This window comes from Phocoena sinus, chromosome 4, assembly GCF_008692025.1.
Source record: "Phocoena sinus isolate mPhoSin1 chromosome 4, mPhoSin1.pri, whole genome shotgun sequence".
NCBI classification, from domain to species: Eukaryota; Metazoa; Chordata; class Mammalia; order Artiodactyla; family Phocoenidae; genus Phocoena; species Phocoena sinus.
In genome coordinates, this window is record NC_045766.1 from 139,067,710 (window position 1) to 139,090,704 (window position 22,995).

The following is a 22,995-nucleotide window of genomic DNA, read 5'->3' on the forward strand; positions in this document are numbered from 1 at the left end:
ATAAAGCTGGGGAGTGGGGTGGCCAGCTACACACAATTTTATTACAGAACCATTTCAAAACTACAACTTGGACTGATGGGTCTCAGTCCAATGCCATGTGTCATTCTGGGCCAGCTGAAAGCCATAGCCAGGTACTTCAGCAGGTGTTCTGCTGCCAGTCACCTGGAGATGACTATAAAATCTCATTTGGAGAGATTTTAAACTTTGTTTAAAATTGGCAGTTTGGTGGGTCAATCTTGAAAAAGCTTGTTGACTGTGTTGCAAAAGACATGTCTCTTCCTAGTTTCATATCCCAGAGAGAATAGCAATGAAATGCAACGTGAAATCCAACGCAGAATTGCCTTAATTTATTTGGTCTGTTTGGCTACAAGCATCTCGACTAGTGTGGTCCGTGAAATCCTACCCTCCAGAGCTTTGGTTGAATTCGATAATTTTTCTTTTGAAACTCTCCTATTGCTCACCACTCCCTCTCCACTGGCATTTCTGTATTTTTGGACTGTAAGCGTTTCCCACCCAGTTCCTCAGATTCTCACTTTTCTGGTGTTGAGGTTACACGTGGGAATTACATCTGTAGTCGCTATCAATTTACAACTAAATTTCAACTTAAGTCGCTGGGAGCATTTGCACACAGATTCTCATCTAGTTGCATTTTGTCTAGAAAATGGTTAGGCAGAGTTTCAACTTGAGAATTGTCTCAGAAATAAAAATCTACTAGCAGGGCAACTGTAACAGCATCTCCCCTACTTTAGGAGCAGACAGCCATATCAACATGGGGCTTCTGTCTACCAAATGAAAAAGCAAGAGAATCCAGAAATATGTTCTGGGTCCTTGTTTCTCCGCAGACCAGCTGTATCGGCAATGTCTGGGAGCTCGTTAGAAATGCAGAACCTCACTCTAGCTCTATTGAATCAGAATCTGCATTTTACCAAATTCTGGTAAAAAATAAAATAAAACAGAACTACCATGTGATCCTGCAATCACACTCCTGGGCATATATCTGAAGAAAACCATAATTAGAAAAGATACAGGCACCCCACTGTTCATTGCAGCACTGTTTACAATAGCCAAGACATGGAAGCAACCTAAATGTCCATCAACAGAGGAATGGATAAAGAAGATGTGGTACATATACACAATGGAGTATTACTCAGACATAAAAAAGAATGAAATAATGCCATTTGCAGCAACATGGATGGACCTGGAGATTATCATACGAAGTGAAGTAAGGCAGACAGAGAAAGACAAATATCATATGATATCACTTATATGTGGGATCTAAAAAAAACCCGATACAAATGAGCTTATATACAAAACAGAAAACAAAAAAATGATACAAATGAGCTTATATATAAAACAGACACAGAAAACAAACTTATGGTTACTAAAGGGGGGGAGGGATAAATTAGGAGTTTGGGATTAACATATACTCACTACTATAAATAAAACAGATAACCAACAAGGACCTACTGTATAGCACGGGGAGCTATACTCAATATTTTGTAATAACCTATAAGAGTAAAGAATGTGAAAAAGAAAAAATATATATATATACATATATATATACACAGTTTTATATGTTTATATAAAACAGAATCATTTTGCTGTACATCTGAAACTAACATGATATTGTAAAACAACTATACTTCAATTAAAAAAAAGAATCTGTATTTTAACAAGGTCCCATTTAACTTGGGTGTACACTGAAGTTTGAGAGAGCCTGTGCTAGACAATTTCCACTATTCTTTTCTAAAAATCTGTGTTCCTACAGATAAGGATTTCAGAAATGCTGAGTGTGTTAATACAAATAAATGTGTGGAAAGAGTTCTAGATTGAATGCTTTTACCTGAAATATTAGAAATGGAATTAATAGCAAGTGTCAGTAGTTAGTCTGCTACTACTTTAAACGTAAAGAGATTGCCCATGAAATGTGACTGGAAGAAATTAAACACCAAACTACTAATAGGAAAATATTTTGAAACTCTTAATTCATCAAGTCCTTCTTAGAGTGTGTAACCGTGTCTCATCCTCCCTTGAAAATCAGTCAGGACCTAAACAACTCCAAGTCTGATTTTTTGCCAAGAACTGGAGATGTTTATATGAACAATGATTCATGTGTTCATGAACATATTGCCATGGAAGATAAGTGGGCTTTTGTTTTTGTTCATGAAATTCTGCTCCAGTGTTCTCTTATCTGCTACAGATCACATGCCATGGGCACCAGGCCCCCCTCCTGTGGGATGTGACATTGGGGAGTGTTGAACTAAGGCTTGCTGAGATGGGAGACAGTCATCTCAGTGACCTTGTCAGCAGCTACAACACCTCAAAGCAGAGCCAGTTTTGAGCAGTTCTGCTTCTTGGCTCCTTGAAAAATTATTACTCTGTGTACATTTGCTATTTGCCTCTTATGGAGAGTAGATCATAAGACTTCTAGTAAGAACACAGTATACATTTCATTTTTGGTGGTCATTTCAATCCACTCTCCATTTCTCTTCAACTTTAATCTTCAAGGTCATTAACTCATACACTTGGCAGAAGGTCCTGTGTCAGGGACAGCTGCTTTCCGGCATGGGTTCTGCTATTGTTTTTCTGTAACAGACTGTGTTTTAAAACTGAAATTTATAAAAGCCATTTTACAGGCAGCTGAGGGTTACCAAAGAAGTATGCTATATGCCATGATCTAGACCAAAAACCATGAAAACTACAAATAGGGAGTTTGACTGGTGTTGGCCCCCTCCACCCCAGCACCTTTGTTTATTTTCTGGGAGTCAAGATCAGTTCCTGATTCTGAATGAGACTCCTTCCCCCAACCACTCCCTTCCCTAGACATCAATGATGTAAGCAAGCATCCTTGCTGCCCTTCGTGCAGGATTAAGTTCACCAAGTTTTACACTCTTCTTTCATCAAGATTACTGAAGAACAGCCCACTAGCCCTTTGACATCTACCCACCACTTTATTTTTTTAAAGGACCAGAACTTGGATCATGGGAGAGCTTATCCTCATTCTGGGGATCCATGCCACATTTACAAAGTAACTCTGGAGGTCCCTGGTTGCACTGGATGGGAAAGGTTGAATTTTGCCAGCTTTCAATGAACTTAGATGCTAGTGGCAAAGACAAAGACCGAGAGCTATTGGCCTAAACCAATCTATAAACCCCTATTTAATGCAAGGAATTTTCAGGGTCAAAGCCGACTAACGTGATTAAATCGCTCTCTCTTGTCTTCCTCTAGCTCTCCCTAGGGTCTTCTAAACTCCTCTGTCAAAGACATGGAGATCTGGGGGCATTGTGCCTTCCCTTTTCAACTAGGCGTACAGATGTACAGATCTGTGGTTAGAGTATAGTTAGGGCAAAGCCAAGAATGCATTTTCAGCCATTTGCTGTGATACAGGCTTTACTTAACTGAGGAGACAGTGCATCGGCTGCGTCATCTTGCTATGACTGGAGATGCTGAATGGCACTGAGCTGCAAACTCCAAAGGAGGAATCATTGCAGATTCCGAGAAACCCTTGAGGAGAGCCAGCTGAAAAGGGAAAGTCGAGGCTGCACTTGCTGACCCAAGTCTCCAGTCTCCTTCGATAAAATCCTAGATGCGTATCATGGTGCGTGGATTACCATGGTGACGGAGGAGGGGAGGGTGGGGTTACAGATCGTCCTGGGCACACACCTGAGCTTTCACATACACTGCTCCTAGGACGCCAGGCAGGGTTCACATCATGAGGTCAAAAACCAGCTTGCAAGTTTCTCTGAGTCAGACCTGTCTCTGTTTATGCCACTTGAGGCCTCAAGGGGCTGTGGTCCCAAAAAAGCATGTGTTCAGCAAAGAAGGAGGGTGTTTACAGGGGAGATGGGGAAAGGGCTTCTGGTCATAATAACTGACTACCCAAGAAACACATGCGACACCGTGAAATTCGATCATAAAAAAAGAACGTAAATGGATCTGCCTATGTGCTAGCACTTTCTAAGAGGAGAGGAGAGACTCATCTAAATGCTAATTCAACAAAGCGATCATGAAAGAGGGTGCATTTTGAATCAGGAAAATCTGGATAAAATTAATAGGATCAAGCACGGGCAGAGAGGGGATTGAGGCATGAACAAAAGAGTATATTGTCCATCATGTGTTATCCTGTAAGGTCACTGAACAGTCCCGGACAATTGTGGGGGGGAACTGAAATGACCCAGTAATTGGACAGGGCAGGCAGTAAGGGGACTCTGGAATAAATGATCTTTTTGGGAAGCTGGGCCATGACAAGAAGAAAAGGTAGACGGGGGTGGTTACTTGAGGAGGAAGGAAAGGAAGGAAGTGGGGAGGGGACACTGGGAAGTTGGATTCAGCAGGATGACACAGGTGGGAGGAAGGAGTCCTCTGTCTCCGTGGATGTGGGATTAGAGAAATGGATGGACACAGCAAACCAAGAGTGCAGGGGAACGGGAACTCGGGTCTCTGTCCCCAAGGACCCAAGGACCTCTCCCAAGGAAAGTGAGCAACCAGCTCTTTCGAAAGCAGTCAGATACCCACCAACCAAAGGGATACGGTCAGATTCCCAGTGACCCCCTCCCCCAATGATGTGCAACACCCATCCCCCCGACCCATCACAAACTTCTCCAACTGCACCGTTATAAGCTTTCACACTAACAAGACCGTTCCTGCAAGGTTGATCACTGGCCCACCCAAGATATACAAACAAGTCTATTCTCCAAGTTTGAATGCCTCAGTCTGGCTGACAGAAAACCGCTCTCTGGCTCATTCACTCTGATTTTCAATTCTTTGTAGCTCAGACACTAATATTTGTATCTCCTTTCAGAATCACAGCAGCAATCACCAAAACATGTATTTTGGTACAAATCAAGTTTCTTCCAAGTCACACTCGAATGACAGACCCAAGAAAAGAGCATCATCAGGGCTTTGCTAGGTGAATTAGTGTTTGCCACCCTTGTCTCCCCCTGGGCTGAAGCACAGAGGGGTGTCCCATCCAGAGTCCTCCAGGCCACTCTCCTCTCTGACACCTGGATGCGCCGTATCTCCCAAATCCACCATATCCTCAAATAGGGAGCAAAGGCGCTCCAGGACCCATTGTTCCATCTATGAAGCAACAGGCAGCCGACTGGCTACTCCGACCATCATGCTGAACGAACTCATGTGGCCACACAGCCCTGACACCAGCTCACAATCCCTGGCTTTTGCAACTCAGAGGCATCCATGAAATTGCTTCAAATAAACAAACAAATAAGCAACCCATGGCCAAATGTTTCACAGATAGCTTTGACTTTTGTGCGTACGTATGGAAACTTCTTTCAAACACTCACAAAATCATTGTGATTTTCCTACACTTCCCATGTCCTCCCAAGGGACCATTTACTGGCAGTAAACTCAGGAATGTCTAGAGCTAGCGTGACACATGTACTTTCATTGTCCTTTCTCAGTACACACGGCGGGTTTCTTTAGGGTCAATCTAGTTCACTCCAGACCCTGGGTCTTGTCCACGATCAAATGGCCTGTGTCAGAGGTAACTAAGAACTATTGCCAAGCCTTTCCACTATGCTTCCCAGGAAGAACTTTATGAGGTTAGGGGACAGAAAATCACCAGCCTGACGTCACAGTACCAGGGCTGTGTCGGGGTGAGAAAAACTCCCAGAAGCATCTTCACCCGGGCTATTGAGCTCACTGCCCGCCCCTGTCTTTTTCACTGGGAAGAAACAGCAGCGCCAAGCTTAGTGCCTGGGACCAGTTCAAACTAGGACTTGGGCAGCCTGGACACGTGACAGACGTCCAAGAGCAACAGCTTGGGTCTAAGAAGACGTGACTTCTAGATCCACGAGTGAATAGGGAAAAGCCATCCCACAGCCCTAATCACGATTCCTCAGCTGTGAGGCTGGCATGTGTCATCCAGCTCATGGGGTTGTACATCCCAGCGAGGGGACAGATGTTTGAGCCATGCTTGCCCAATGTCACCCTCTCCTTCTCCACCTGGCAACACCTAATCCTCCTCTGGCATACGGTCCTTCCTCTGCAATGCTTCCTTCCCCCTTTCATGGAGGGATGAATTCCTTTCCCTTCCTGTTCCCACAGCCTCTGTCGTTAGAGGTGTTGCCTCTACTATAAAATCAGTGCTTTAGGTTAAACATCCATATCTGTCTCTCTGGCTCTAGGTACCTAGCCCGTAAGGTTAAACGTATATGTGTGTGAGTCTGTTTCTGGCTCTAGGTGGCTTTACATCTAGAAACATCTAGAGCTTTAGGCTGTGTGCCTGTGGGCTTGTTCTCTGCTGCACCCCTGTGGCTGGCACTCAGGAGGCTCCATGGACAATGGTGGAATGAACAGGCCAGCTTTCTGAAGACAGGAAGCTTTCTAAAATCTGGTTCATCTTTAGATTCCCAGAATCTAACATCGTGCTTGGCACTAACAGACACTTGATAAACAGTGATTCTTTTCGTGAATGACGCGTAAATTAATAACCTAATTAAATCATCGGGAAAGACAGAAAGTAAGACTCAGGTGTACATATGATTGATTACATGCTTCTGCTCTGAAAGACTGGCTCTCGTGACAGCTGGGAACCAGCCGCTCGTGTTAGGGGAATGCCTCCTGCTCTGTGCTGTGCCTTGAGGACGGATAGATTACACTTATGTCCTTCTGTAAACTCGAAACCGGATGGATTCCTTATCGCCAGGCATCCAGGATGCCTTCCTGGCCCATCTGTCTTCGAGAGCAGCTAGTGAAGGGGCTGACCTGCTCATAATCCCGCAGTTCGGGGACTGTTTGCGTGATCTCTGGATGGAACAGTCTGATTCTAGGCTCCAGATCCACAGAGGCAGAATAAGACCGTTTAGAGGGTCCGATTCAAGATCAGCTGTCTTTGTGTCTCGTGACGTAGGTCACGGATCTCACAGGACATCCTGGGATGTCTCTCAATAAAGAGATTACACAGGGGTGTTTTCGTACCTGGCCTAGTTGTAATTCTTTGCGTAGCTTCAGGATATACTGAAGTATTTGGGAAAATAAAAGCTGCACCCCCTGCAGACAAAAGGAAAGACAAAACATGTGAAGGTCTTTTGCTGTGGTTGTTGATCTGATCTCAGCAACAGCGCCTAATCTACTTTGCCCCGTGACAACCAAGGGAGGTGGCCTCCTAGAACCTGCTACGCCAGACTTCGGGAGAAGGGACTAGCACACAGGTCAGAAACAGATGCTGAAGATGGAAGAGATGTGACTCTCTCTGTGCCCCACTTGGCATAAGGCGTCTTGTGTTTTGATTTAACAGCTTCCTCCTGAAGCCCATCCGTGGGTCTGCCCATCCCCCTGCAAGCTCATTTTATTAAAACAATTCTATGGTGGGTGTTTTAATTTTCAAATCGTATAAAACCCATAAAACATTTTACAGAGCCCTTGGAAAGTAGCACCAAAGAATGATAAATATTTTGCCAAAGAATATATGGATCTTTTTAAAAATTAATCTGTGTCTCTGTTCAGATGCACATTTTCCCTTTCTCTCTCTCAATCAATTCTCAAATGTTAGTGGAAGTAATCCTCTTTTCACAGGTCAGTCCATTTGGAATTTGTTGTCCTGCTTTTCAATTGCTTCTATGTTTAGCAATAGGAAAAATAATGAAGTCAGAGCTTTCCTGACACTTTCATCCTCTGCTAAAAATTTTTTAAGTGACTAAGAAATTATCAGAAAGTGTGTGTATCTCCAAGGCGTTTCCTAAGGCAGGGGAATTACATTGTCTAAGGTGCTTGCTATTTCTGGCCACAAGGTCATTAATAGGTTGACTGTGTAACCTACATTGAAAAAGTGTATTATTGACTCAAAGCCATTTTTTAAAAATTTCAGATTAAAAGCACAACTTTCTGGCTACTGGAGATCAACTAGCAATCCCTTTATAATACTCAAGCCTGGACTCACTCACATCATACATTTAAAAATAACATGGCAAGTATTTGGAAAATGGCTGTATTCCTATGTGAGGGCTGCTCATGAATTGGCTGGCTTGCCTATGAGGGGTTACTTAAGTCTTTCCAACACTAGATGGTTTTCTCCCTAGCCTGGTGGTGGCAGAGGGTCCCTGCAGGCTGATAACAGTGGGGTGAGCAGCTTGCGGCCATGCTTCTGCAAGTGTCTCCATCACCAGGGAGGAAATGGGTGTGACCAGGGCCACATTAATCCACAGAAAGCCCAGCCTCTACTCTCAGCCTTTACTAGGAGGGGAGGGAGCAGGGTTAGCCAGGAAGAAGCATCATGTTAAAACTCTATCAGGCTCAGGCAAAAAAAATATATAAAATAGATAAATAAATAAAATGTAGAATCAATGGTTAGACATAGAATAGCAGGTATTTAGTTAGTCACTAATTTCAAATCTTCCCAAGTCATAACACAGTTTCCCTCACAACAAAAGCTCCCCCAAAGTAACCGACATTCCCTCCTACTGCATTTTTGCAAATGTACGAAGACTGTGCAAGAAGATTCAAGTCAAGTTGAATGGCCTAAAACTTTACCAAAAAGGGAAAAGTAAAACCCCTGCTTGTCCTAGTAAACATTCCTTTAAGAATAAAAATTTTAAAAGGAAAAAAAGAAAAAAGGAGCATGCTAAGGGCCCCTTCACACGGAACATGCTTTTAGTCTCTACAGTCAGCACAGGGCATACTTGAGGACTAACAACAGCAGACTGTGACCCAGCCAATGTGAGCTAAGGCTATGGCTGAAGGCTGATTCTGCACATCTCCTGGTTGAAAGAAATCCTTTGACTGGCAAGGGAAGCGGGGGAGTGTTCAGAGACCAAAGAGTGCCTCCTGCCTTGAGGCTGTGGTACCGCCAACATAGAGCCTCAACCTACCAGGGACCCTTCAACCATCCACCTCGGACTTCCGCCTTCCTGATGCACTGACTGTCCCACGTTCTACCTGTAAAGCATGCAACCTGTAAACAAAACCCTACACTTGTCCTGGGGGGAAGGGCAGGGCCAGCATTACCTGTGTTTCTAGCATGCATTAACCGTGGAGAGTTTTGTAAGGCTTTATCAACATCATCTGAAGTCAAATGTGGAAGAGGTGCTACAAAACAAAACAAAAAGCAACATCCAAATGAAAAAAAGAGAGAGAGAGAATTACCTTCCTTGAAAAAAAAAAAAAAAGAAGAAAAAGAAGGAAAACATTCACCCCACTCCCCACCCTGTTATCATGGGCTGCTTGGAAATCTCTCCATGGCCCTGCTACTGGTTAGCATGTTAAAACCTAGATGGGGATCCATATTGAGTTCAGGGAAGAAGTGGTTGGGATGCCAAGCAAAGCATTTACACCAAAGAGTTCACACCACCCACTGTTGCACTATCTCTACTATCTCCTTCTGATCATGCTTGACATTTGAAATATTAAAGCATGCAGCAGACTCTGTGGATTCATGCCTCTCATTGCCAAGACGCCATTCCCATTGTGACAGGCTAAGCCACATCTCAAGATACCAAGTGAAAATGTTCTTCATTTTGTGTTCCAGTGGGATACGAAAGGGAGCTTGGTTTGGCTTTAGGGAAGATATACTCCACAATTCCCATCAAGTAGGAGCCTTTCCATAATGTTTCTATTTCTATTTGGGCATCATGGAGATGAAATAATGTGTGACCAGATAAAGCTCTGTTTCCCTTTGGCATGTGATCTTCCTGGTTGGGGGACCCTGGAGGAGGCAGCTGAATGCTAGTTGACTTTGCCGCTTCTCGTAAAAGCACTGACTACTTCTCACTACGCAATCACCTAAGTCATCACTTATAAGCATTCTCTCAGATACTAGTGGGAATCGGGTTAGGGCAGCAAGATGCTATCGGCAACTGGGCTGAACCCTCGCATCTTACGTTAACAAGGACCTCTCGACAGTGCTCTCTGTGGGAGCAGGGACTGCCTTACTCTCTCTGAGGTAGTGGAGATGCGACAGAAGGATGTCAGCGTTGTAGCTCGGGGTGAGCCTCTGAAAGTCGTCTTTGGTCATCTTGCACAGCTCCTTCCCATCAATATTCTGGAACAATAAGATGTCGACGTCCGGAAGGCCATATTCTTTCACTGCCCACTCCAGCCACTGCCGGACATGGTCCGTACTCCATAGCATAGGATCTGAAAGGGGATGGAAGCATATTTGGTCAACTCCTGAAGACAAATTTCTGGGGTAGAGCCATATCCCAGGTGGGATCTCCCACCAGCCATAGCTTTCCAGAGCATTCCCTCCCTCTCTTGCAGAAGCACAGCCTCAAGCCAGGCTCAGGGACCAGTCCGCGGAGAACGTCTGAGGAAGACGAACTGACTCACAGTCAGAGACCATTGTCTTTAAAGTGAATTGTTCTGGAAGTTTAGGATTATTCACACCACCTGCCCTTCTGTTGCTCATATAATCTAAAGTTTCCTGTAGGGATGGGATTTTCTTTTCATTAGTTTCTTTTAATTTTTATTTATTCATATAAAAATATGTGTATGTGTGAATATATATATATATATATATGAATCACACTGCTGTATACCTGAAACTAACACAACATTGTAAATCAACTATACTTCAATTTAAAAAAGAATGGGAAAAAATGAATAAGAATAAATGAAAACTTTCTTTCCTCAGAAAACTACTGGTATCTTTATATGAAATAAGAGCAACACATATCAGGAAGATGTTAATTACAGATTACCAAAAAAAAAAAAAAATCCCATACAGTATTTGTCTGAAATACTGAAAGATATTGACCACAGAATTGGAGATGATGTGTAGGTCAGCCAGAACCCTAGCACTTCCCAGGAGCTAGTGTTTGTAAGAGAGAGCCGTCAGTTACACGCTTTTCCTGCAGAGAACTTGGTTTTGCAACTAATTCACACCTGCAGGAGGCAAGCTGGCTGGGGGGCTTTCACATTCCACAGCTGGGGCGCAAACACCCCACAGGATGCAGGCAGTTTCATCACGCTTTGTAGCCACATATGGGAGGAGAACCCTGTATGACCAGGAGAGCAAGTCTCTGGGGAAAAGGAGCAGGTGATCCCCAACGGAAACACAAGTTGGGACCACCCCACACAAACAGCCTGGGTGGAGGGGTGCCCAGGGCGCCTTGACAGCAGACGGGGCTCCTCCCTGGGGTCACTGAGCACAGAAAGACACCTGGGCAAAGGAGTAGGAGCCCAGAGTCCTGATCCCAGAGTCTCTCAACGCTGCAGCCTCCAGAGGCTGCTTCTCCTTTCTGTGTCTGTTTCCAACGTGAAATGAAAGCCTTGGTCTGGGTCCTCTGGACAGGCTCGTAGAGGGCAGGTGTGCCACGATGCTCAGATCATCGTGAGTGAAAATATCTGCTGGGGGAATACATCACCCTTTTGAATTGCTTTCTAGCTAATAGTTTTAGAAGCTTGCTTGGTCTTACTAATGTTTCAGGCTGCTCAAGAATGGGCATTCGATGTGCTGTTGGGATACATTTTCGGTTCCCAGAGTCAGTGGCAGTAACAGTGAGAAACAGCCAGACAGTCACAGTCACCAGAATTCTCCTCCCTTTCTCCCTCCCTCCCATCCTTCCTTCTTTCCTTTCTTTTTCTTTCTTACTCTCTTTCTGCCTCCCCCTCCCTCCCTTCTTTTGTCCATTCCCTACTTTTTCATATCTTTTTTAATAGAAAGAAATTCTTTCAACCCCAATAGAATCCATCCCTAACCCATTCCCCTCCTGGACACTCCAGGAGGAACCACTAACCTGAAATGATACATGCATCATCCCTATACATATCTGAATACTTTTACCATATCCACTGTACATATATTGTTGTGTGCCTTTAAGCTAACATAAATGGTATCTGATTTGCTTTTGGCGTTCGGCACTGTATTTTCAAGATGTGTCCAAGTCAATCCATGGAGGTATATTTCATCATTTAATCCGCTCTCGGATATCCCCACCCCCCCACAAATATACCCCACTTACTTATCAATGAAGACCCCTGTGTCTCCCTCCCCACCCACATGTGAAGCAATCTGCATTGGTCCACAGCCTGGGTTCCACATCAGAATCATGGGGAAATAAAAAACTACTGATGCCTGGTCTCACCCACAAAGATTCTGAGTTAATTCTGCTGGAGGGCAGCCCGGGCATCAGGGTTGTTAAAAGCTGTCCAGGTAATTCTAAAGTGGTTCAGACCATCTACCCTGGGGCTTCACTACTCAGACTGTGGTCGTGGGATCTAGCAGCCTTGGCATCCCCTGGGGCCTAATTAGAAATGCAGAATCCCAGGTGCTGCCACATGCCTGCCGAATCAGAGTCTATATTTTCATAGGATTCTCAGCTGATCTGTGTGCACATTAAGCTTGAGAAAGTGCTGGCCTAGGTGAGTACCTAGATGTAGAATTGCTGGTCATAGGGCCCATGTGTAGAAGCTATAAACTAAGAACTCTGGTTCTGCTACAAAGCGCAGAATATCTACAAAAGCTCAAATGGCAGTGTTGACAGAAAGCTGTGCATATTCCTTTGTAATCCAAACACATGGAAATATTTTGTTAGCCTGTGAAAACCGAATGTGTATTGGGAATGTTAACTCTGTCCAAGTCACTGAAGTTCAGATGGCTCTTTGCCATTGGGTCAGCATTCTGCTTTCAGGGATAAAATGTTCTAAACTCCAGAATGTTTCCATAGAAAGTCCTTTTTTTTCCTTTTTCTCATGGTATGTCATGACTCCTCATTATTCAGGAACAGATCATATATTGGTCTTAGGATGCCCTGAATTCAAGTCCTCTTTCCTTGGTTCTGTGCAGAGGACAGTTAAACAGCCCTCTCGGAGAGAAGACCCTCCCTTCCACAGGGGTCCCCAAGCCATTTCCTATAAATTCCACCACTAGGTATTAGCCAAACTCTTCTTTTAGTTTTGTTTTGCATTTAACAACCTGGAAGGACTATGTTTTGGTGTAACTACTTCCTAGAAATCAGTTCATTCTAGGAAGGCATTTTCTTCTCTTAATGGTAGAAACAGATATTCTAAAAATGATACATAAAGATCTTCCTGAAAGTTCCTGGGTTCATGTTAAAATGGTCAAATGATGTCTTAGGAAGATAGCCAAAAAAAGAAGTCCAATCTCTCCAGCATCCCTTGGTGTGCCTGTTAATTGGTTTCCCTTGCTAAGCCCAAGGTTGTAATGGCTCATTCAATTTTCGTTTAAGGGAATCACATGCAAGACCCCAGAGACCAATTCCTCCTTGACCTGTCCTGTTATAATCCCTAAATTCTCACTTTGGATTGGTCAAATGGCCATTCTCTTGTACTGCTGGAGTGAGCTGTAAATTGCTACAACCTTTCCAATGAACAATTCAGCAATACATTTCAAATGCCTTTTTAAAAACTGTGTGTATAGTCTCTAAACTAAAAATTCCACTTCTAGAAATTTATCCTTAGGAAATCATAGAGGAAGTGCGCAATGATTTATTTTCAAGGATGTTCTTTGTAGTGTTGTTTATAATAGCAAAACACTGGAAACACCCTAAATGTCCCAGAGAAAGAGAACTAGTTAAGTTGTTGTACATTTAGGAACAGTCCTGTGATATTTAGAAACTAAAAATTACACTGCTGAATGTAGTTATTGATATGAAAACTGTTCAAAATAGATTAAATTTAAACGTTTGAAACATTATGGTAGATTATGTTTTACAAAGAAATATAAACATATCCATGGAAAGAATTTTGGAGAGATATGCAGTGAAATGGCAACTACTGTCTCTGAAACAAAGGCAGTAGAGATTTAAAAGTTTTCTTTTCACTAAACTTTATCTTCTCTCTTTCCTACAATATACATATAATACTTGGGTTAAAAAGTTATTTTTAAAAATGTATTCTCTATATTTCAAAATCAAAACAAGGTTTTGTAAAGGATTATATATATATATAATATATATATTTGTTAAACTGTTTTTATAAAACTTTCAAGAGTATAATATTTTAATGTCGCTTTCTTTTACAGTTTGTTAATGGAAATTGCTTCGTTTGAAAAGAATAAAATTACACAAAGTCAGGTTACTCCTGTATCCTTTTGGAATTCGATCTCCATACTTCTGCCCTATACATTTATAAGCAAAGAATATTAAAAACAAAATATGGTCACTTGATAAGAGTAAATGAGATGTTCCTTTCCAACTTGTCCATAGGGTGCCATTACTCTGGACCTACTCTACAGGTGCAAAGAGAACAGTCTGCAAGGGGCAAGTCCAAACTCTTCAGCCTAAAGCACGTGACTCTTAGGTTTCGGGGCCCACCGTCTTAATAGGTATCATCCCCTGTCCTTCCCCAACCCCTTCATCTTACACACATCCAGTTGCCATCTCCTGAACCCACACCCCCTGCCTGCACCCACACACCACCCACTGCTTGAGGACTCGCCCCTGCTTGCATCCTCACCTACACTCACTACCCGCTTTGGGTGTCTGTCCTCCACGCTCTTGAGGTGTAAGCACTTATCGTGAATCTCTGGGCAGGGAACTGATAAAAAGACAGGAGGTCCTGTCCCTGCCCTGAAGGCAGAGCCCACCCTGGGCTCCCCACAAACTCCCTGGACCAGGCATGGATGGTGCCACTGCAGACAGTGTTGTTTAGGGTTAAGGTCAGTGTGTGGGGTCCCAGCTCACTCCTCAACTCCACAGAGTTGAAGCTTCACCCAGTAGAAGCTTCCAGGTCTCCTCCATGGTCCATGACAGGTCAGCAAAGTTTTCTTGCTTCTGGCCCACCCACCATAACAGAAGGGAGCTCACGAGGTCCCACAAGATTCAAAAGGCCTTATCTCTTTCCTCAACTATGCATGTGGAGGAGAAAGGGGAGGGGGCAACAGGATGAGCTCCAACCAAGGGTCAACTTTGCCTCTGTTCAGGGGTGGCATCCCACACCCTCTGCCCCAGGAAGTGATGCAGCTCAGAACCTACCACCTAACCTCACGACTAAGCCTGGATTTTTGTGGTTTTCTGCTCATTTTATTATTTTTTTTAATTGAAGTATAGTTGATTTACAATGTTGTGTTAATTTCTGCTGTACAGCACAATGATTCAGTTATACATATATATACATTCTTTTTCATATTCTTTTCCATATGGTTTATCACAGGATATTGAATATAGTTCCCTGTGCTATACAGTAGGACCTTACTGGTTATCTATTTTATATATACTAGTTTGCATCTGCTAATCCCAAACTCCCAATGCTTCCTTCCCCTATCTCCCTCCCCCTTGGCAACCGCAAGTCTGTTCTCCATGTCTGTGAGTCTGTTTCTGTTTTGCAGATAAGTTCATTTGTGTCCTATTTTAGATCCCACATATAAGTGATATCATATGGTATTTGTCTTTCTCTTTCTGACTTACTTCACTTAATATGATAATCTCTAGTTGCATCCATGTTGCTGCAAATGGCATTATTTTGTTCTGAGTAGTATTCCATTGTATATTTGTACCACATCTTCTTTATCCATTCATCTGTTGATGGACATTTATAAAACAATGTGTAGCCTCCAAGGACCCATAGGATAATGACTAAGCTGAATTTAACTGAGTTATTGAGCATTTACAATATACACAAGTACTTCAGAATTGGCCAAGACAAAGATGCTGAGAATCTAAGGTAGGCAGCCATGAAGACAACCCACAAAGCAGAATGAAATCTGTGTTATCCAAGCAGGACGGGAGTACAGAGAAGCAGCAACTGATCCCAACAAGGAAAAAAGGGAAAGGCTTCACCAGAAGGGTTTGGCTTGAGCCTGCATTAACAAAAAGGATTTTGACAGAAGTAGGGTGACAAAAGCAGAGAAGACCTTTAGTTTAGGGGAACAGCTTGAGCCCAGCTTCACACCCACAGAGGTATGAAATATCTGATGGTTTTGAGGGACATGTGAGAAGTTTGGTGTGGCAGGAGTGGAGGGTTTAAGAGGGAGCACAGAGACATAGGAGGATGGAAATGAAAGTTGGAGACAGATCAAGGAGAGCCTTGAGGATCTTGCTAAGAAGGCTAGACTTTATGATCTAGGAATTTCAGAGTCATTGAAAATGTCTGAGGAATCAAAGAATGTCTTAAGTTACATCAAGCACAGCAAAGTTGGTGATCAAATAAAAGGCTTTATTGGGAGCCAGAATACCCATATTTGGGCTCTGATTCAACCGTTCTTTAGATGTAAAAGTTAACCTCTCTAGAATTTGTTTTCTTTTTTCTGTGGGTAATTAAGTGAAATGTTAGGGAAAGAGAAAAGTAAATGAGATAATGTATGTGAAAGCACTTTGCCAACAATAACACATTACAGAGCAATAATGCAACCAAGCACTGGATTTTGCATTGCAAACTCTGCTAAAATGAAATAAACAAGCTATTATCACAGGGTCAGCCTCTTCCTCTAAACACAAAAGTCTGATTTATCACTTTATTTTAAGAAGTTTTCGGAGGTGCTTCTGTGAGATGAACCAAGAGCCACTACAGATAAGTTGTTTTGTTTTCAGCCCTCCAGTCCAATTGTTTTGAAAACATCTGTGTCATCACTCCACATTTTGTGGACATCAAAATGGTAAACCCCCATGGTACAGGGTAAAAGAAACAGGAAGCCATCTCTCTCTCTGCAGTTTCTTAATTGTATCTTAGATTACATGGTTAATATCCAAAAGTTTTACAAATGCTATTTCAGTAAACTGGGATTAAAACAATAAATAAAAGCAAAGCAGAGTTGTACCGTTTAAGGTTTGGGTGGGGAAGCAGGGGGAGGAGGGACAAGCAGTGGGTGGGATTAGGGTTGAACATTTTTTTTACATTTCCCTGAAACTGGATTCTGCCCTAGTAGAGTTCCACTGCTGCCAGGAAAATATTAAGTAGATATTTAAATTAAGCAAAAGGATATTGCATTGCTGAAGACATACTGTGCCTTCTTGAAACAAAATACCTCATGTAGGCAAACATCCTGTTTCAGAGACCCCCAACCCCACCCCAGAGGAATGAATAAAAGCAAGATTAAGCAAGAATCAAAGTGGTGATAATATAAGCTCTGAGTGTCATTTTTCTTGAACAATATCAATGTAAAATATTGGCTTCCAGAAAGAAAAATCACCCTTGGTAATGAAAAAATACCAACAAAAATAAAATGTACTTCTGAATCATATCAAAATCCTATGAGGTCTTTGTTTATAAAACCAGACCTTGGTGAGCCTGCCAATCTGCTGACCCACACACTCAGAAGCCTGCAAAAATAAGATTTAGCATGTTGCCTCCTCATTGGAACAGACTTTACATTTATAAAGAAGCTTAATAAAGAGAACTAGCTCACATTTGAGCTTCACTCCACAAGAAATTGAAATTTGAGCTCAAGTAAAGAGCCTACATCAAGGTTACTTCTGAACCTTTTCATCTCCATACTATGAATGGGGCTCAGTTATTGTTTTGATAATTACTGATTTCTAATTTTATGGCACTTTGGCCAGTGAAGGAGGTACAAGATACTGATTTTTTGAATACTGGTTGTTACTCCTCTGGTGGCCAATTTCTGCAAATTGACCATGCTTAAAAAGAAGGCTTATCTTCTAATTGTTGAGTGCAGGTTTCTATGAATAACCACTAGATCAAAATTAGTAATGCATATATAATTTTCATGTCATCGATCTATCAAAGACTGAGAAAGGCAAATTTAAATCTCTCACTAAGGTGGATTTGTCTATTTCTCTGTACAGTTCTTTATGTATTTTGAGGCTATGCTATTAGGTATATACAACTTTATCACTGTTATATATTCTTCATAAATGTAAACTGTTTTTATTATGTGATAACCCTCAACTTTCTCCAGTAATGTTTTCTGCTTTCTGTTTCCAGTCTCGTCAGCTTTATTTTGACTGAAATTTAACTACTATATCTTATCCCATCTATTTGCTGTCATTCCTTCTCTGTGTTAGATGTTTGTGTAAATAGTATATACATAACTAACTTTAGAATAATTTTTAAAAATCTACTTCATCACTTTCTGTCTTTAATGGCAAGTTTGGTCTACTTACATTTATTGTTACTGATATATCTGATTTCTACCACTTTACTCTTGCTATTATTGCTATGGCTGTTCTTTATTTCTCCTTTCCAAATACCTGATTGGATTGATCTATTTTTCTTTGTTCCTTTTTTGTTTCTCTACTTGTTAATCTTTAAACAAAATCTAAAGTTAATCACCAAATGTCCTTCTCCCAAAGAATGGAAGGAATTTAGGAACCCTCAACACTAGTCATTCATCCTTATAAGATAATGTTGGCCAGTATTTTTATTCCACCTTATTAGAGTCTGTAAAAGGTAAAAAAAGAAAGGTTAAGAGCCCAGAAGGTAACTAGAGTTTTGTCAGTTTCTCCCAGCTCACTGGAGATTTTCTTCTACTGCCCCTCTGTGCCCTGTTTTGTTGTTGAGAAGTCTGCTGTCCTCATAACTGTCATTATTTTCAGATAGTCTGTCTTTTTTCTTTAGTGCTGGCTCTAAAGTACTTTGTCTTTGGTGTTCTTCAGTCTTACATAATGTAATTAGAGAAGATGAATTCTTATTACCCTTCTCTGACTGGTGTTTCCTGTATTTGGAGAATGGTTTTGTCCACCAATTTTGGGAAAGTCTTAGCTTTTATCTCTTCCAATATTTCATCTCTTCCGTTCTTTTTATTTTCTCTTGCTGGAACTTCTATTAGATCTACATAAGACATTACTATGAGTCCTTCCCAACTGTTGACTTTTTTTCTCATTTTCTACCCCTTTGTCATGTGCTGCACTCTGAAAACAATCTCAAGTCTCCCTTCTCTAATTCACTCTTTTTTTCAGATCAACTGCTTAATCCATCTACTGAGTTTTTGGTATTTTTGACGCTGAATTTGAATACTGTTTTGTGTTTCTAGAAATTCTATTGTTTCTTCCTCAAGATTATCTATTCTTTTCCATAATATCTTCTTCCTCTCTTTTTTGGTTCCTTCTTTTATGTATCTAGTCACTTTTAAATTTATTCACTTTATATTCTCTATCATACTTCAATTATCTAATATTCTTCAGGGTTTAATCTGTTGTTTCTGCTGAATCTTGGTCTTGGTAGATTGTTTCTTCCTGTTTTCAAAATTTGGGGTTGCAGAATCATTTTCTGTGGGTCTTTGTAGGAATTCTGTAAAGCCTGGATTGAAGGCAAGCTTCTCCAGGAAGATTTTGTACTTACTTCCTCCAGGTGCCCAAGGTTATCACTAGCTCATAACTACTTTTCAATGGTTAATTTCTGACTCAGGATTGTTGGACCACACAGTTGTGTGCATGTGTGTATAGGGTAAGGGGAGGGATCACGTCCAATTCCTGCTTTGTGCAAGACCAAGATCTCATTTCCTGCCCCTAATTAACCTTTAAAACCCAAATCTCTGTATTATAGACATTGGAACCCCACCCCCATTCATGCCACCTAAGGCAACCAGGTGACAACGTGAGAATGGGCTGCCCTGTTCTCAGTTCCCCCCTTTTTTTTAGTCCCTAAGAAATTCACTGACTTTCTTCTCAGTTCAGCTATGCATTTAAAAGGACGTTAGATTCTATGCATAATTTCCAGGTGCTCCACAAGAGATCCTTTTAAGTTCAATATTTTATTAGAACCAAGAGTCTTCTCTGCATATTTTTTACCCATTTACTTTAAAACTTTTCCATTTTCAATGCAGCTGTCAACCTAGCTCACACTATGCTCCACTTCATTCATTTATTAATTAATCAACTGTCAAAAGTTAATTGTACATATGAATTGTTCAATACCCTACAGCATAAAAACTGTAAAAAAAAATGTGCCTACTTTAAACTCTCTGAGAATCAACAATTCCATTATGTATTTTATTCAAAACATACATGACTACATTATTTTTGTTGGGCTCTAAAGATACCTTTGAAACTCTGACATGCCAAAATATTTCAGTGGATGGAGACATTCTTAACTCCTCTTGAGTGGATTATCTAGTTTGGGGATTTTGGTTTTCTTTATTTGTTCCCCCATTACCTCCCCTTAGTTATTCTGTGACAACGCTGCTTATGCCCATCATGTTTTAGAAATAGAGCGACTTGTTCCATTTCAAAGTCTCTCCCTGCTTGGGTTTTCTTTCTTTGCCCCTCTTTAAACGTTGGTGTCCCTGGAGTTTTGTCCTCGGTCCTCCATTCTCCTCACTTCATAGATATCCCTGGGCGTCTAAGCTCTCACGTTCCAACTACAACACGCACGCTGTATTGGTTTCCAAGGGTTGTCATTAACAGAGGACCACATACTAAGTGGCTTAAAACAACAGGAACGTGGTCCCTCATAGTCCTGGAGGCTAGAAGTCTGAAATCAAGCTCTCAGGAAGGCTGTGCTCCCTCTGGGACTCTAGATAAAATTCTTCCTTTCCTCTTCCATATTCTGGTGGTGGCTGGCAATCCTCAGCGTTCCTTAGCTTGCAGCTGCATCCTTCCAATCTCTGCCTCCATCTTTACATGGCCTTCTCCCTGTGTCTTCACATCATCTTCCCTCCATGTATGTCTGGGTCCAAATGTCCCCTTTTGATAAGGACACCAGTCGTTTTATTAGGCCCACCCTTGTGACCTCATCTTGACTTGATCAAATCTGAAAATACTCTATTTCCAAATCAGGTCACATTCCAAGGCACCAGAAATTAGGACGTCGACATATTTTTCTGTGGGGGAACAATTCAACCCGTAATACATGCTTATCCCTTGAGTCTAGCACTTTCTCCCAAACGCCTGACCAAATATGAAGAGAAGAGCTGCAATTTTTGGAGGCATCACTATAACCCAAGCACTGTTTATGCACTTCACACATATGTCTTATTTAATCCATACAGCACCATATGAGGTAGGCATTACTATCATCCTTATTGTAGTGGCAAAAAAACTAAGGATCAGCAAGATTAAATGACTTCCCAGAGCTAGAAAATGGCATAGTTTAGAACTCACGTGCAGCGACCCATGATAAAGAATTTTAACCCTAGCTCTACATGGGCCCACTGAACTGCCTTGTGTGTATCACATGGGCATCTTAAGTACAGGACGAACCAAACCAGAATCATCTATCTTTTTTTTTTCTTTTTTTTTTTTTTTTTTTGCGGTACGCGGGCCTCTCACTGTTGCGGCCTTTCCCGTTGCGGAGCACAGGCTCCGGATGCGCAGGCCCAGAGGCCACGGCTCACGGGCCCAGCCACTCCGCGGCATGTGGGATCTTCCTGGACCGGGGCATGAACCCGTGTCCCCTGCATCGGCAGGCGGACTCTCAACCACTGCGCCACCAGGGAAGCCCAGAATCATCTATCTTAATTTTTTTTTTTTACATTTACTAACATCCACCCAGCCATTCTTGCCAAATCAAAGCTATTTTCAATGCGATTCTTTTCTTGGTTTTCAGGAAAAACAGAGAAATCATTATCATCATGGAAACGTAAAGGTTACGGGCTGAGCAACAGACGATCTTGAAAATCTCCTTTATCCCTTGACTTATTACTTACATCTCCTTTGAAAAGGCCATTTCAGAATCTACAACAATTTAACAAATTTATTCCACCATTCTATTACCTTGTGTTCTTCCTGGACATTTTTGATCATGTAGGATAGGAATAAGAGCTCAGACTATGGATTCAGACAGAACTGGGTTTAGAATTCTGGCTCTTCACGTCATTGGCTAGGACATCTTGGGCTACTATCTTATTTTCCCTAGCTTTAATTTCCTTATCTGTAAAGTGAGAATAATAAATAGTCCCTAGACCACAGGATAGTTGTGGGATTTAAGTGAGATAATCCCTTTTTAATAAAGAACATGGCCAGCTGCCTGACAACAGTGTGCACCCAACAGATGGTGACTGTTGCTATTTCTGTCTTTATCATTTCAGTCACACGTATAACCCAATGGCAGTTTCCTCAATTCAGCTCATAGTTTAAAAATATAATTAGTTTTGACTTTAGGATTTAACTTTTAGTTGGGCTGGTTGTTTAGTTGCTTGACTTAGCATAAAAAATCGTAACCAGAAGCTTATAGAAACACATTCCATAATGCAGACATAATGGGAGAGATCTTTGGAAGTGTTTAGAGGCATGACAAAGTAAAATAAAGAAATGTATAGTTTATAGAAAACAAATGTGTGGTTACCAAAGGGGAAAGGGAAGGAGGGGTACAAATTAAGGGTGTGGGATTAACAGATACAAACTTTTATGTATAAAACAGATAAGCAACAAGGATAGACTGTATAGCACAGGGAATAATACCCATTATCTTATAATAACCTATCATGGAGTATAAACTTCAAAAATACTGAATCACTGTGTTATATACCTGAAACTAACACAATATTGTAAATCAACTATACTTCCATTAAAAAAAAAAAAGAAATGTGTAGCTTTACCAGAAGTTCTTTAAGTATAAATGAGCACAGGCCTTGGAATTGGCTCTGGTCTCACCCATCTCCGCGTGTGTCCTCGGGAAAGTTGTTTCACCTCCCTAGGGCTCGATTTTCTCATGTTTAAGAGTTTTATGATAGTTGATTGTATGTTTCCACTTGACTAGATCATGGGATGCCTAGATATTTAGTTAAACATTATTTCTGGGTGTGTCCGTGAGGGTGTTTCCAGAAGATACCAGCATCTGAATTGTGAGACTGAGTAAAGCACAGACAGGGAGAGGGGGACAGAGAGAGAGAAAGATTGGTTCTGCTTCTTTGGAGAACCCTGCCTAATACAAAGCTGAACGAAGATCACCAAAAATCTTGTACATCCGTCTCCTGTGATTCTGTGGTTCCCACTAACTAAAGCCGGATTCCCATTCACTCAAATAAATGCATGTTTACTGACTTCCGCACACGGGCCACGAGCTTGCTGCTTTGGCTGGTGGTGAAGAATATGCAAAAGGACCTAATCACCAACTCAGGATGCTCACAATCGAATAGAACAGACAGGCTTTAAAATAACTAACTCTAATAAGATTAATCGTAGTAATATGTTGGTCATCTGGGCTTGGTTGGAGAGTGTATTCTTCTATTGCTTGTTATTC

General features: G+C 41.7%; 1 protein-coding gene across 7 annotated transcripts in view; it reads right to left on the minus strand.

The window, feature by feature from the left end:
• ERG (ETS transcription factor ERG) overlaps positions 1–22,995 on the minus strand; it is a 199,521-nt gene that overhangs the window by 11,887 nt on the left and 164,639 nt on the right. For 3 of the 7 annotated variants that reach the window (XM_032631187.1, XM_032631188.1, XM_032631186.1), the window contains 3 exons: positions 9,889–10,092; positions 8,965–9,045; positions 6,940–7,011 (listed from right to left, as the gene is read on the minus strand). In XM_032631187.1, the coding sequence (XP_032487078.1) occupies positions 6,940–7,011; positions 8,965–9,045; positions 9,889–10,092 (357 nt within the window). The remainder of the gene's footprint in view (positions 1–6,939; positions 7,012–8,964; positions 9,046–9,888; positions 10,093–22,995) is intronic. The other 4 variants (XM_032631190.1, XM_032631189.1, XM_032631192.1 and 1 more) reach the window with 2 other exon arrangements.